We start from the raw sequence: 17,098 nt of genomic DNA, 5'->3' as shown, positions 1-17,098 counted from the left end.
CTGCAACACATTGAACAACAGGTCATATTTCTATAATGCTAAAGGGAAAATTTACTTGGTTACAACAGTCATCATGATTAGTAATCCATAGTTATCAAGAAGATGAAACCTCAACTCTCTACTGGGAGTCCTATGAACCTGTTTTTGAAGTAACCTCAATGTTTGAACTGTTATAAATAAACTCTAGGCAAACCCCTCAACACAAGTCCTGTTGAAAACATCCATTGACCATACTGTCAGTTGACTACCAAATGAATCATTATAAGCAATTGTAAACAATCATGACAATTACAGTACAACCAATATATAATGCTAAGGATCAATAGTCTATGCTCAAATAAATGCTGAATATAAATAGCCCATTGAGAGACATCCAAGCAGCGGGAAGAGTGACTGAGAACTGTAGGCTGGTTGAGCCTGGACCCTATTTTATGGTCTGCTTGCAACACAGAGTATATATTGTATACAAAAGAATGAGTGACACTCACAGCTCTCACTTGATGGTAACTATCTACTACTACCCCTTTTTTTAGAGACTGCAGTTGAGTTGGGAGAGATCCTATCTTTAGAATTCTGAATTTGTATTAGATTTCTCAAATACAGCCCAGTTACACAAATGGAGAGGTCCTGGAAGCCTCGTGGCGTCAGCCCACTAGCTTGGTAACAAAGAACAATACCTGCCCATTCTAGTGTGTCAGTTAGAAATGGATGTAATACATTTTTAACAATAAAAAATTAAGAGGATACTTTTCATGATTTGACACACTGGCATTATATTATCTTATAATGTACAGGGGGTCCTCGACTTACAAACTCCCGACGATACGAACAGGGTTAAACTTGAAATTTACAGTATTTGATTAACCTGATGACTTACTTTTTACTTTCATTTACTGTAATTTGTCATTCTATTTCTTCTTTTCTCTTAAACTAAGTGACTTTAGATGTATATAAGGACTTAGGCCATGATATAGTGGGATTTTAAACATTGTTCTGTAAGTACGGTATGCACATAGCATGTGTTTCAACTTGCTCACAAATCCGACTTAAGAACGTCCTCAGGAACGGAATCCATTCATAACCTGGGAGCCCCTGTATTATATAGCTATACTGTAATGAATGCAAAGGTCTCTGTTTGTCCTGCTGTGAAGACACTTATTGCTCTCATAGATTTTGGTTTATAATTTTTAAACTTGATAAGGGTGATTCTAAGGAGGGTGACAATAAGAGGGTTTTAATTACAAGAGAGAGGCTGAAAAGTACATCATATGTCTGCCACACCACAAAACTTGATCAGCAATGGGTTGTATGAAGGAGAGCAGACCCCATAAAACTGCCAATCACCCTATTCCAAACTATCCTGCAGCAAGGACACCAGGTTGGGACTAACAATAATAGGGGTTGCATTTAAGGTACACTTAAAAGTACCTTATCTGTAGGATGGCTCTAAGTGCTAGAGCTATGAAATAGGAGATATATATACAGGTACACCACCAATTTTCCGGGAACTGATGGTCCGGCACCTCCTTTAGTCCGGGCAAAATTATGAGAGGGCACTTAACTTCCCTCCCTCCCAGCCAGGGTGAAGGTAGTTTTAGGCTTAAAGTTTTTATCTTATAAAATGTAACTGACTAGACTTAGCAGAATATAATTTACATTGCAGGAATCCTTGTAAGATAGTGATTAATTTGAGTATAAACATCACATAGTTTACACAAGAGATAAAATTTTTAGTCTAGTGTAGTACATTTGAGTACCAAGTGTGTACAGTACAGTAATGTTGTTCAAAATTATGGCCTTTTCACATTTAATTTACATTTAATATTTGTTTAATTTAAGTTTCTAGTAGTCCATGGTGCTTTAGAGACACAGGAGGTGTATAATTAGTGGGTCAGAGGTGAATTGTTGAATTATTATTACCTGACCTCAGTTGGTCTGGCAAAACGTATAATCCAGCAAGGCTTTGGAATCAAGGGTGCCGGAAAATCGGTGGTGGACCTGTATACACTGTATGAATACCTATTAGGTGTGTGAATTGATTGAAAAGACATATGACTCAAACATCTGGGTTCACACTCAATTTTCTTCTTAATAAAAGTAATAAAAATCTTCTTTTTTTAAATGTAAAAGGGCATTTTTCAAACTGTTACTGATATTTCTGGTAAAAGACAAGATGCATTGCATGTGGTAGCATGTAGCAGGTGATATTTTGCAGGTGATAACACATCACACACTTAGCCAGCTCCTAAAAATTTATTAATCCTTTCTCTCTCATCATAAAAGTGCACTACCGTACATGGTCTATAGCATAATGTTAGTTTTATTATTTGATTTCTTTTATTCCTGGTGACATACAGGTATTACTTTAAACTACTATTTTGTAGAGCAAATGCTGAATTAATAGAATTACTGCACAACATATTGTTTAAAGTATATGGCTAAAGTCTGATTAATGTAGTTGCAAGTTAAAAATATAACATAAAGATCAAACCTTGTGAGTGGACAAAGGGCAAACCAACCAACTTGCAAGATGATTTTTTAAGAGAACCTTACAATATGAATACTGTACTGTACATTTTAAGTACAAACAATGAGTGCAAAATGACAGGAACATTATAAATTAGCATGTAATTACAAGTGAATCTTGAACTGATATTATAAGAGTCATTTGGACTTCTTCTGTAGACTTATACTGAAGGTATCTTGCATAGAGGGTGTCTTGTGTTATTCCTGAGCTAAGGCATCAAAGATGATGGAAGCCTAGATTATTCTTGAATCCACCTCAATCCATTTACAGTATTCATGATACAGTGTATGCATATAGGGACTGTACAGTACAGGGTATATACATAACTGATCTCATAAGTGAAAGTGAGTCTCATAGGCATGACTCACTACATATATCAATATAATTCTTGTCATGTCTTATATATCTTTATAATATTTAAAATTATATCACATATAATTTAGGTGCACTCAAGATCAAATCTAGTACAATATCCATTATTAAAGATTGCCCAAGATTTTGGAGTAATCTCTTACGCAAAGCTCCAGCTCATCTGGGTACATGACAGTGTACATGGACTCAGGTACAGGGCCAAAGCGAGATAGAGTACTTCGCTGTTGTCAAAACGCCGACCACGACAATGAGAAAGACAGACAGATACAGTAGATAAGAGAGTAAAAATAAGAGTTCACTAATACATTATAAATCCATATGAAGGAGACTATTCTTAAGGTAAAAAGTCAAACATCTTTACACAAATGACTAAATTGCCTCACATTGAAAGTTTACACACACAAAAAAATGCCAAAAAGACTTCTCGAGTCTAAATATTAAGTTGAAACAATTATTAAAAATTAAACTGGAAAAAAGTTGGTCAAAGAAGTACCAATGAAACACTGGAACATTAGAAATTTTACCCATTTAAGAACAACTCACATAAAGGTGGCATGATATACAATTCCTCATTATTCAGTAGATATTTCCTCTTTAGGATATGATCATGCCTTCTTGAACTTCATCTTACACAGCTATACAGACACTCCCCGGTTTACAGAAGGTTCTGTTCCTGGACCCTATCTGTAAGCTGAATTTTCTGAAAACCGAAAATGACCCTTCCAAAAGGTGAATACGTACTGTACCCTGTACTACTGTATATTGTACATGGAGCACATTATAAGTCTCGCAAGGGGATGTTATGCATAATCCTCCTAAAATAGTGTTGCTATGCCATACTTGTTACCTTCTGCAATAACAGGAACTCTTTCACAACCCAAAAATTTTATAATGGGACTTATGAGAGGCATTCTGCATCCTCGAATTTCCCAAAACCAAGTGTTCTGCAACCTGGAGTGTGTCTGAATACGGTCTATTCACAAATTTCAAAAACCAAAACACAGAGTTCATTGACATGTTGTATTCACTGTTTCCCTTTGTATTAGAGCTTAAAGTGACATCATGTAAACTCTCTAACCCAACCGAGTCCCAACATTTTAGGAATGACTGATCATCATTGTGAGGAAAACTTGTGTTCATTTAGAGTCTCTGGCAGTCCTTCAAGACTTTTTTTGGGGAGACATATTTATATATTTTGTCTATAGAGAAGCTTCTCCAACAAAAATCTGAGTAAATAATTCAAATCCTAGAATTTCATTTACTTTTCAACGTCCACTAAGTAGGGGATAACCGGTAAATGACTGAACACATGCTGAACTGATCAATGTAACTTTTGGGGAAAATTAGGATACAATCCTGGCAGGACAGTTAAGAAAATATAATCTTTATTGCAGCCCTTACAAAATAAAGGGTACCGGTCATCCCACCTGTTGTTAATTCAAGGAAAGTCCATGTTCGAACAACATTATTTAAGTGATTCAAGATACCTGTACATGTAAAATTTCTGAATTTTGGGATGTGTGTGGTGATGGGAGGGGCTTTCAATAGGGTTGGAATATTAACCTCCTTTTCCCAATGGTTACATTGATCTTGGTGTACAGGTGTACCCCAAAACCGGACGTCCCATTAACCACCGCTTCGCATAACTGATGATTAACATATAGGGGAAATATCCTGCAAGTTTCGTTGATACCCCGGAGATTCGATGATCGGGATAGGAGCAGCAGAGCTGTTCTAAATCTGGCGGGCGGTGGCGTGGTGCGAATTCTTGCCGTGAGAGGGCTCTGCCTGCTTCCCTGACTCATTTATACCATCTTTACTCTTGTTTACACTTACTAGGTGTCTCTGACTTCGTTTTCTTTTCTTTATTTCCGACTTAAGTGTGTTACTCAATCATGCCTAAACACAGCAGTGATAGTTCCTCTTGTGCTGGGCAGCTTGATGTGATGTGATAAGGAATAATAAGAGTGGTGATGGACCAGCAAAGAGTGATAGTCTTGAGCTTGCCACCCTAGACTGTCTCTACCATCCTAAACACAGGTAAATAACAACCTCAATTTATGTTTTACATTGCCTATTTAAAGCCGATTGTTCTTGCTTTATATGTCTACAAGTACTTTTTTTTTCTTGACAGTTTGCATGAGATATATATCAAGGGTTGATGAGAGTTTTTGGTGGGTGGCCAGTCCCTAATCCCCTAAATTTGCGATGTTCTTATGGGATTAACTGCTTCGATAAAAGTTGATTCACTAACCAACAACTTTTCCCGGTCCCTATATGCGTCGGTTATCGGGGTACACCTGCATTCAGTATCGCATTCCTGTAGTTGACAATCCCTTACCCGAAATCCTTGGGGCCAGAGGTGATTCGGATTTCGGAATTTTTCGGATTTCAAAATGGTTAGGTTAGGTTAGGTTATTATTATTATTTTATTTTATTTTTTTAACAGGGATCAGCCCACCCGTGCACAGGTCACCGACCCACATTGGGGCCTGGGGGATGATGATAATAATAATAATAATAATAATAATAATAATAATAATAATAATAATAATAATAATAATAATAATAATAATAATAATACAGTAGAAGTCCAAAAATCCGGACTGTTTGGGGATTGGGTCGGTCCGGATTTTCGGATTTTCCGGATTCTCAGGCAGTACTTTTAAAATTCAAATTTAAGGAAGAATAAAGAAGAGATGAACAGGTACATTTTGATAGTTTATTCATTCGCAAATATAGTATGCTTCATTTATCAAAACGAGCAGTTTTAATGAAAAAGCTGTGAATTCTAGAATTTTTTTCTTTGCCTTTTATATATCATAAATTGTAGACTTTCCAATGTCGTATGTTTCCATTAGAACAGTATTGCTTACACCACGTTCTAGTTTCTTAATTAGTTCAAGTTTGTCACTCAATTTCAACGTGTTCTTCTTTCTCTTCACACAACGAAGTTTATCTACTTTAGGAGCCATTATTATGGGCTTGTACAGTACTCTGTAAATGGAAAGAGTAGGACTCAAAATATTGTTATATTACAATGGTATTCTATTCATACTGTGCTTGATATAATGCATTCACGGAAATGTAATATTTTTGCTGAACGTACGTATTACAGTGGAAAGTGGGATAAAATCGTGACGAAAACAATGACTTTCGCTTTCTTTCGCTCAAAAGATGTTACCGTAATCGCTTTTCGAATGGTTTTCAGTTCAAAAGCTGTTGTATTTCAATAATATTCCCTCCTAATTGACTTGAATAAATACTTGAAAGGAAATATACAATATTTTTGTTGAAACTACCCGCGTTTCAGTGTAAAGTGTCGTAATAATAAATGGTAAACAATTTGCCTTCGGCACTCGTGTTTCATGCACGGCTAGCCTCAGTTTATAGGACGTAGAGCGTTTTTACTGAAGGTTTTGTTGTTCCAATACCCTTAAAAACGTGGGTCGAACTATAAACGAGGAATATCAAAAATTAACGATTTCTTGGTAAAAAAATCAGGGTCAACTGATAAACGAGGGGGGTTATAGACGAGTATATATGGTATGTTGTCACAATTTGATTGCTCGTTTTAAAGTGGCGACCACATGATCGCTTGTTGTCGCTGTGCAGCTGTGGCGTTCACGCATGCGCACATACACACAAAAGCCCGCTAAAAAAAAAAAATAGTTTTTGAAAAGTCCGGATTCTCGGGTGGTCCGGATTTCTGGCATCCGGATTTTTGGACTTTTACTGTAATAATAATTCATAGGTCTTGGTCGTGCTTCTCACTTTTGATCTTATTTTCATTCTTGTATTTCTTTATTATTATTATTATTATTATTATTATTATTATTATTATTATTATTATTAATATTATTATTATTTCTATTATTGCTGTTATTATTATTATAGTTATCATTATTATTTTATCATTTAATTTTTGTGTATTATTTATTATAATTTGTATTTACTATGAAATATTATTATTATTATTACATTTTCGTCCTCCAGGTCTCAATGTGGGTGAGTGACCTGTGTCCGGGTGGGCTGATACCTGTTTAAAAAAAAGGGGGGGGTGATGCTCCACAAAAAAACTTTCGGTTTTCAGAGGTTTTCAGAATTTTGGATAAGGGATTGTCAACCTTACTACAACAAGAGTACCGTGAACATTAAATCGTGACCATTTTCAAAGACAAACATACGACTAACTTTTAAAATGGTTCTTCAAAATAAACAAGTGAGTTAGAGTCTCCTTCATTTAACAACTCACAAAATTTTCAGTAAACATACATGTGTCATAAAACAAAAGGAAAATTAAAAAGTTTAATCTCCATAATTCCTCATTAAAAAAAAAAAAAATATAACTCACCTTGCATTCTCCTCCTAGGAAATCGGGGATATTCTCTTTTGGCATGTAGTCAACCAAGCCACCAGGTCCTTGGTAATCATTTCCACCATAAAACAGAAATTTGGACCTGAAAATGAGAGCATGATATGCATTAGTTTAATTACCATATCATTTATTATAACATAAATTAATAAAACATTATCTAGAAGACAAGGTAAAAAGGGTAACACAGGGAAACAAGAACTGGCTCATTTGTTATTAGACTCCCCACCGCGAAGTGAAAGAAGAAGGCTAGTGGGGCAATGAGTTCCTGTTTTGGTACACACTTAAGACTTCATTGTGTTTGAACATAAAAAAATAATGCAAAAATGGCAATTGCACATAATTCCTATTACATTTCCTGATGACAAAATAGTCTCGGGCATTGCTGAGAAGAATAATGAAATTCAAGAACTGTTAGATAAAGGCTTCAAGTAATCCCTTGTTTTCACAAAGACAAAAGGAGAAAATAAACTCGTGGTCATGAAGAGGTCACCTGAAGTATGAAATCCCATAGAGAAGTTTCAAGGACACATTTATGTTGGCCTGTACACATGCAAAGATTATGACAGGTTTTTGGTCACTCAATGCTACCACTGTCAAAAATTTGGACATCTTGCTTCAAGCTGTCCCAGGAACCCTGGTTCTCCAGTTTCTGCCTTCTGTGCAGGCAGTCAGTCATGAGTCTAGGTCTGACTAAGGACCTGCTCAAATAAGACCTCACCTTGCTGTGCAAATTATTACACTCTTGCAGTGTCAGTCAGTCATTTTGCATCAAGTAAAGATTGCCCTATGATAACTTTCCAACATAAAAAGGTAATTCAAAATACCTGTTCAAAAAACCCATACTCCATGGTACAGGTTGTACCTCTCTAGTCCGGCATTCTGTGGTCCGGAAACTCCCGTGGTCCGGAACGATTTTAGTTTGTCCAATAGGAAGATAGGCAGCTTTACGGTTATTCATTTATTTATTATTATTTTTTTTTACTTATCTGAATTATTATTATTACAGGAGTATTAAATTTTTGCCCTTCAGGCCCCAATGTGGGTCAGTGACCTATGCCCGGGTGGGCTAATCCCCATAAAAAAAACAACAACAAAGCCGCGGGAAATTAAGGTTTGTTTACATCCAGCAGTTTGGCTGCTCTCTCTCTCTCTGCTTGTCTATACAGAGTACAACATTTAACCCTTCAATATATATGAGCAGTAAATAAGTGTTGCTTTCATATTCTTATGGAGAGTAATGACGATATGTTTTCACATGTGCGCACTTACATAAGCGCAGTCTCACTTTTTTTTTTACCATTAATGGTTAGCTACTTATATTGTTCCATTTATTAACATTAAATAACATTACAGGTACTTCAAACAACCATATTAATTTTTTTACATTAATTTTACTACAGCTACAATCAGGGTCTTATTTTCTTCAGTTTTATATGTAGAACCAATCAGTCACTGGTTTTGTAAGCTTTAACATAAACAATGCCGGCAGCCGTCTCGTCGTGTGTTTTAATATTCCAGGTATTATTAATAAATTGTATTGTTAATTTTGCACACACAAACATTAATTCAATAAAAACAAATTCCGAAACATTAATTAAAATATATATGAACAGTAAATAAGTGTTGCTTTCATATTCTTATGTAAAGTAATGACGATATGTTTTCACGTGTGCGCACTTACATACGCGATCTCTCTTTTTCTTTACCATTATCGTTAGCTACTTCTATTGTTCCATTTATTAACATTAAATAACATTACATAAAACAACCATATTAATTTTACTACAGCTACAACCAAGGTCTTATTTTCTTCAGTTTTATATGTAGAACCAGTCAGTCACTGGTTTTGTAATCAACGAAAACAATGCTGTGTCATTTCCTCGTGTGTTTTAATATTCTACGTATTATTAATGAATTGTATTGCTCATTTTGCACACATAAACATTAATTCAATAAAAAAGACATTCAGTAATAAACAATAATGAATCTTTTGTACATAAGAGAAATGACGCTGTTTACACGATTATGCACGTCGTCTGCACGTTGGCGGGCCGTTCAAACCCGTCGAAATTCAAGTTTCCGCCGTCAAAATTTTTATTATTTAACGTTGAATTAAAAACTCGCGAAATTTGAGAAGCTACTATACGACATTTAACCCTTCAATATGTCTTCAAAGAGACCATGATGCAGAGAAAGTGGTGCTAGTGCTTCCAAGCATAAGCATAAGCATAAGCACAAGTCACTATCTATCCAGGAAAAGGGTGAATTTCCATGGTCCGGCACTGGTCAGGTCCCGAGGTTGCCGGACTAGAGAGGTACAACCTGTATGACTCATCTATAAGTTCTCTTCCTGGGGATCATAGAAGTACAGAATGAAAGTGGAGTAGGGCAGCAAACAGACCGTACTAGATCAGAATACTGTATATGACTGCGTGTAGGGCTGCTGTTTGTTCAGTAGGGGCGCGCTTAGTTGAATACAGTACTACACAAGTCAAGTAGCCTCTTGTGGCAGAGATCAGAAAAATTGTATGCAGTTATGGATGGGCTGTTGGGCCAGAGGTTCTTTAGAAGAACTGGCACTTTTGAGAAACAAAAGACCACTATTTATTATTATTATCGTATTACAGTGACCCCTCGTTTAACGAACGCCTCGGTTAACGAAATTTCGGTTAATGAACTGCCTTCCATAAGGATCTTCAATTCGGTTAACGAACAAAAATTCAGTTAACGAATTTCTTACGAACCGACCTCAACATGTTTTCGCTTGCACTGACCGGGCAACCAGCTTTAGTATCAGTCCGCCAATACATTAATCGGCTCTAGGGCTTAAATTCCTTACTATTTTAGTAAATATCAAGAAGTTTATACTATTCAATAATTTTAAAAGTTTAATATTCAATTTTTTAGTCATTTTAACAATTATTGAACATAACTGAAGGTAAAGTGACTAGTTTAATGCGTGGCATCCAGCCTCTTAACACAGCAAACAGGCGTTAGTCTCTCTCTGTTTTCAGTGGAGGTAACATCTTGCCATGGGGTGACTTCTCTTCCACCCCAATGACTTCTCTTCTTCCTTCTCCTCCACCCCCATTCTAATTCCCATCATCATCATCATCATCCAGGAGCCTTCTACATACACACCTCTAAGTAAGTGAACTTTTCTACCATTTTTTTGAATTTAGGAAATTTTCGGTGAGCTGAAACCAATTACCAAAAAACCCATTGAAACAATGGTTTCGGTTAACGAACTCTTCGGTTAACGAACGACCTTCTGGAACGGATTGAGTTCGTTAAACGAGGGGTGACTGTATTATTAAAACAAAATTTTAATAATTTGTGAATCTCCTTTTCCTGAATAAAGTTAATGACCATCTCCCCCCACTTCTTTTAAACACTGCAGCTTCACCTGAATTCTCTGCTAAGGTATTTCACAAGTTGGTACATAACATTATTGTACCATAATTACCTGCGTACTAAATGTACAACCACTAAAATACTATTCGGCACCCGTGTCATATTGTATCACGCCGTAAGGGTGCCGAATAATTTTTTAGTGGGTGTACATAAAATTTACATCATATAAGAGGGATGAGAGTTGCCTTCACAACAGAACACACACACACAGGAATGGATAATCAAGAAAGTAGGAAAAGACAAACAAAATTAAAGTAGAGAAACTATGAAAGATAAAATAATAAGAAAACACCTAAAATTTAAGGTTTGGATACAAATAAAAAAAAAAGAAGTGATTTAGCAGCAAATTTACAGCAGAAGAAAGGCCAGGCCAGGCCAGGCCAGACAGAGAGAAACTTCAGTACCTGGTATTATCATCGATGAAGGTTGACACAAGAGTCCAGAGGATTGGGAAGACACGAGGTGCCCGGATGATCAGAACACAACTCATCGTCTCAGGGTAGTTTGCCTCCACGATCTGGGTCACAAGAAAAAGTTCATCTAAGAAAATAAAATGAATGAGATAAAAACTCTACAGAATTATCTCAGTAAATATCTAAGTGGCTGAATGCCATCTTAACTACCGTAAGTATTTGGAAATTTCTATACTAAATTCACTTCAATATGCAGATTATAATACTTAGAGGTGTACAATCTTTTCTGTTACTTGGTGTATGATCTCAAAACAACAAGACTGTGGAGAGTCTTTTAGCATACACAAAGAGGATGTTTGGTCCGGCGGGTTATATGAGAGCTGGCAAATGAACATTAAATTCAGCTGACAGCAAACTAGCCCCCCCCCCCAATTCATTAACTCCAAAACAGATAATTGGATTAATGCTCTATTTTCCCATTTATGAAAAATAACTATGGTCAGATATACACACAGAGATGATGTATGATGGATTATATGTTAGCAATATGACCTCACTCTTCAGGCTGAAGATTCTCAAAATCTATGAACTATATACAGAATGTGAAGCAGGGAAAAAGTTTCTGAAAGTTTTATTGGGTTAAATTATGACACTCTTGAGTTATCATATCAGACATTCTTCTAGTTGTGCTCCACTCTACAATTTTTCCATTTTACATAATGAAATACTGTACAGTAATTGCAAACCATCATTATACAGCCTTACATGATTCCATGGTCATGTGTCTGAGGAATATTTATTTTCCAATGATATTTCAATAATTGCTCAAAATACAAGCATTTGACAAAGACTGAACTTTCAGTTCTTATGTGTTCTTTAGCCTGAAATTAGTGATTTCTAACATGAAACTAAACACTATTGACAATCTAAAGAATGCACTAAGAAATAAATGTGCTAAAATTGATGTGTTAATGACAAGTAATAAATATCCATCGTCCATTCAGGGATTGATGTGTGTGTGCTTGTCAGGGGTTCACAGTTTGAGGAATTATCTCACACGCACGCACACCCAAAAAAAATTATGTACAGGTACTGCAATTCCAGAATTTTGAATCACCCTGTACTTTGGAACTGTAATGTAATGTTATTTTCAAAGTAGGCATAACCCTGCAGACTGAATGGGCATAGCAGTATTTCCTGTACAAGTAAAAATTATGCTTTTTTTATTAATCAACCATTTATATTAATTTTAAACCCAACTTTAGTATACACAATAGATGAAGTATAGAAAGTCATACCTCAATGATCTTGAGCAGTGTCCTGATGCCAGGTCTCCAAAGATGGCGCATGTTGAGACCTTCCAAGTCTACCAAGAGTGTCCATGTGGTTACTGGACGTGCCTGACTAACTGTGGCTTCCTCTGTCAGACGAAGACCCTCTTCACATATATGCAGTGTCTAGAACAAGAAATTTTTAAGTAAAATGGTTAATGTATTATCTTTAGTAACATAAATTTTCAAGAATATAAAGAATGCGGAAGACTTGTTGGCTGAACAGTTCCTATGGAGATTCGGGTCAATTCCCCCCAAATTAGGATAATGATGTATATTGGAGGGACTTCACCTGATGTGCATCATCTATGCATTAAACACCTTTCACCCATGAAAATTTCAAGAAGAGTAAAGTAAGTCTGTAGAGTCCTATTTTTATGCTGAGGAAGGATACAGATGTGACCAATAAAAGTTGAATAGCAGGTTGAGTCCAAGTTACTAAAATATCTTTTTCCCAGAAGTACAGCTTGCCCTTAAAATTCGCGGAGGTTAGGTTCTCAAAATGGCCGCGAATAGCCAAATCAGCGAATAACATTTGCTGACCAGGGGAGGGGGTACATTTTTATTCGTGTGCAATGAAATGTATATTCACTTTTTGTATTTGCCCTTAGGACAATTATTTCTTTTACCTGTATTGTATATATATGTGTGTGTGTGTGTGTGTAGACACACACAGCCACACACAAAACACATACATATAAATATTAATGAGAAAATCCTCTCACAAATAATCAGAAACAAGAAAACAAGAGTGTATTAAAAATGTGAGAGTCTACCCTCAAGTCAACTCTGTGCTTTGTTAACTATAATAATAAAGCACAGATTTGACTTGAGGGTAGACTCTCACATTTTAATAATTTTTTTGTCTTGTTTCTGATTATTTGTGAGAGGATTTCCCATTATCATTTATTTGTTTGTGTTTTGTGTGTGTCTACACATGCACACATACAGTATATACAATACAGATAAAAGAAATTACTGTCTCTAGAATGAATGACTCCCTGTCCCTGCTGCAAAAATGCCAGCAAATTTAACACTACCCTTAGACATTCTTGGGTACATCAAGGGTGTCATCTGTGAATTAAAAATCTGCGAATTGTGAGAGCATGCTGTAGTTGTTGAGCTTGGTGAAGATACAAAGAGAAAACTAGAGTTTTATAAGCACATATTCTGTGAACACAATCTATCAGCTCATGAAAGTATTCCAGTAGGCAGTACGTAGTAAGAAATTACAGTACTTATTCTTTACAATTCTTTTCATTCCTTACAAACCTGAATCCAATACCCAGAGTAGAATTTTTCCCCCAAAATAATAAATGTACAGTACTGACTCACATGTTTTAGGAGTCCTTCTTCGCCAACAGATTTAACAAGGCCTTTAACATCCATTTGGCCTAAACGCAAGAGGTACAATGGTCGACTTTCTGAAAAAGAACAATATTCTCTCTCGGTCAATAACTCTTCATATACTGTATAGTGTTTAAGGATGATACTCATAAATTAAGCTATATTCATTACATTCATGATAATACAGGTACAGTTACAACTTTACCTGTCTATAAAAGGTGCAAAATAAGAGCTGTTCAACTATATACAGTATTTAATAAAGTCAGTAACATCTCAGTGACAGAATAACCTAAGAATATATTTTAATTTCCTAAAATAACAAATCCCATCAAGCAGTAAGACAACACCTGTACGGTAATCTCTAGTGTACACTGGTTAATTGCCAGTCCAGAGTCTAATATAAACATTAAGGTTGCCATAGAAACACAGGAAACAAAATGTATCATTATTCTTCAAACTATGTAGGAGAAAACTGATAATTATTATTATCTAGGGTCTTGTTGAGTTGCATCCTTATGTTAAGCTTCCTTGAAACACAGTTGTAAACTAATGTCTTACTGCCAGACAACTCACACTAAGCACTCACCAAGCCTTAAGGTAAACCCAAACATCAATGACTGGGAAATAATCAACCTCTCAAAAAACAAAGATTTTGAAAAAGAAAGTCACAAACATCACACAAGCGTGTATGCACCATGCCAAGCTACTGTTACAGGACAGCCATATTAAATTGCTTCAAAAACCTCCTATGGTGAATTTTGCCTCAAAATCTCCTTTTCAAGGGTGACGATTATAACAGAGAAGTTATATATTTGTCAGATTAGTTGCCAGCCACTAATGACTAAGTCTCCAAGGTTAGACCTGTAGGCTTAGTGCTGTACACAAATCAACTGGTTATGGCCAAGATGGAAGGAGAGATGTACAAAAAGTATGTTCACTTTTGTGTTATAAGAGACACTAACATGGTGACAGGATGGCAGCATGTATTAACAATGCACAATAAAAGCTGTAGATAGATTCTAAAATTACCTAAATTGGATTAAAATTCCTCAAATTAAAAATTAAATTACCATAAAGCCACAAAATATAAAATCACCATCTTATAATTTGCTTAAAATCTAAAAAAATTAAAAAGCTAAGTATTAAGAGGTAAATAACTGATACTGTACTGTGGTGGAGTGTCAGTACATTAACACAGAAAGAATGAGAGTATGTGTAACAAATGTTCACCTTTGTCCTGGTGGTGCCATCCTCCTGGGAAATAGTCATTCACTACCTGAGGTACCTGGTACTCATTCATCATCTTATCCACCTGGTTCTTTTTCCTCCAAATGAGAGAATGGCTCAACATCTCCCGTGCTTTTTCAATGTTGAAATCTCTAGCTCGCAAGAATCGTAACAAGCAGGTATCACTTGGAACCTGGAAGAGTGTTTGCATTTTTTTACTTGGAAAATAAAAATGCTGTACAACTTATCATAAATTTGGAAAATGAAAATGCAATATGGCTTATCATAAATTATGTTATAAATGTGATTCATGGCACTGAATGGTTTTTGGAAGATGTGTTGGTGGTGGGCAACCTTATGGTATGTTAAGTGACAGGTAAACCAGACAGATACTTGGCGCCTTGTTGTGGAAAGTAGACCATAGCAGAACACATCTACTACAGCTGCAGGAATGAACAAATGACAGTAAATGAATGGAGACTGTATATTCACTCTTCATTCTGACCATGATGCTTTATTATGGTAAAGAACTTTTGAAAGAGTTACCAGTATGCATGAGAAAAGAGGCTATACAATGAGATAGAAAAACAGCTGGGTCAATGGTTGACCTGACAGTGCAACATGAATATTTCACTTGACAAGATATTTGAATATACAGTATTGGAACTACTGTATAAGTTTGTTAAATTATTCATGTGTAGAGTTTTTAAGTACAGTAAGGGGGTGTTACTCCATAATTCACACCCACAAAATAATGTAAGCTCAGTATTTAATTTGTATATCCCAGTCTTTGCATTCTGTAATTGCATTTTCTTTCTCCATAATAAAAATAACTAAAGTCTTCAGTAGGTGAGATTAAACTGGTACATAAGGGTAATCATGTATTAAAAAATAAACTAAGATGTTGTATATGAATTGTATCTCTCACACTCACTTTCCCTTTTTGTAGTTCACCAACCCACTTCTTAAGTTGTATCAACCGTGACTCTTGTAGGGGAGTCAAGTCTCCTAGACATCTCTTAATGTAGTCTGCATCCAGCTTGTTATTGTCTGTTGACAAATAAATGCCTCAGTATATCCATATACAGTATTGCCACTAATGAAGGAAACAACATTATTATACAGTACTGTAATGTACAGAACTTATCTATAGTCTTCAAGAATAATTAATGCATATCATTGAAGATCATGTACACGTGCACTTCCAAGCACATACAGGTTGTACCTCTCTAGTCCGGCAACCTCGGGACCTGACCGGTGCCGGACAATGGAAATTGCCGGACCATGGAAATTCACCCTTTTCCTGGATAGATATTGACTTGTGCTTATGCCTGGAAGCACTAGCACCACTTTCTCTGCATCATGGTCTCTTTGAAGACATATTGAAGGGTTAAATGTCATATAGTAGCTTCTCAAATTTCGCGAGTTTTTAATTCTTAACGTATTTTATTGGAACACACAAAAAAATAAATAAATAAAAATTTTGACGGCGGAAACTTGAATTTCGACGGGTTTGAACGGCCCGCCAACGTGCAGACGACGTGCATAATCGTGTAAACAGCGTCATTTCTCTTATGTACAAAAGATTCATTATTGTTTATTACTGAATGTCTTTTTTATTGAATTAATGTTTATGTGTGCAAAATGAGCAATACAATTCATTAATAATACGTAGAATATTAAAACACACGAGGAAATGACACAGCATTGTATTCGTTGATTACAAAACCAGTGACTGACTGGTTCTACATATAAAACTGAAGAAAATAAGACCTTGGTTGTAGCTGTAGTAAAATTAATATGGTTGTTTTAAGTAATGTTATTTAATGTTAATAAATGGAACAATAGAAGTAGCTAACGATAATGGTAAAGAAAAAAGAGAGATCGCATATGTAAGTGCGCATGCGCACACGTGAAAACATATCATCATTACTTTACATAAGAATATGAAAGCAACACTTATTTACTGTTCATATATATTTTAATTAATGTTTCTGAATTTGTTTTTATTGAATTAATGTACGTGTGTGCAAAATTAACAATACAATTTATTAATAATACGTGGAATATTAGAGGAGACGAGACGGCT

General features: G+C 35.6%; 1 protein-coding gene across 3 annotated transcripts in view; it reads right to left on the bottom strand.

The window, feature by feature from the left end:
- Positions 1-17,098, bottom strand: part of LOC121863733 (SEC14-like protein 1) — a 77,082-nt gene that overhangs the window by 31,818 nt on the left and 28,166 nt on the right. For 2 of the 3 annotated variants that reach the window (XM_042362484.1, XM_042362485.1), the window contains exons 5-11: positions 15,944-16,059; positions 15,013-15,202; positions 13,771-13,859; positions 12,403-12,561; positions 11,096-11,208; positions 7,254-7,359; positions 3,043-3,120 (exon numbers count right to left, since the gene is read on the bottom strand). In XM_042362484.1, coding sequence (XP_042218418.1) covers positions 3,043-3,120; positions 7,254-7,359; positions 11,096-11,208; positions 12,403-12,561; positions 13,771-13,859; positions 15,013-15,202; positions 15,944-16,059 — 851 coding nt within the window. The remainder of the gene's footprint in view (positions 1-3,042; positions 3,121-7,253; positions 7,360-11,095; positions 11,209-12,402; positions 12,562-13,770; positions 13,860-15,012; positions 15,203-15,943; positions 16,060-17,098) is intronic. The other variant, XM_042362486.1, reaches the window with a different exon arrangement.

The sequence above is a fragment of the Homarus americanus genome, unplaced genomic scaffold (assembly GCF_018991925.1).
Source record: "Homarus americanus isolate GMGI-L3 unplaced genomic scaffold, GMGI_Hamer_2.0 scaffold48354, whole genome shotgun sequence".
Lineage (NCBI taxonomy): Eukaryota > Metazoa > Arthropoda > Malacostraca > Decapoda > Nephropidae > Homarus > Homarus americanus.
This window is presented reverse-complemented; position numbering and strand designations above follow the sequence as displayed.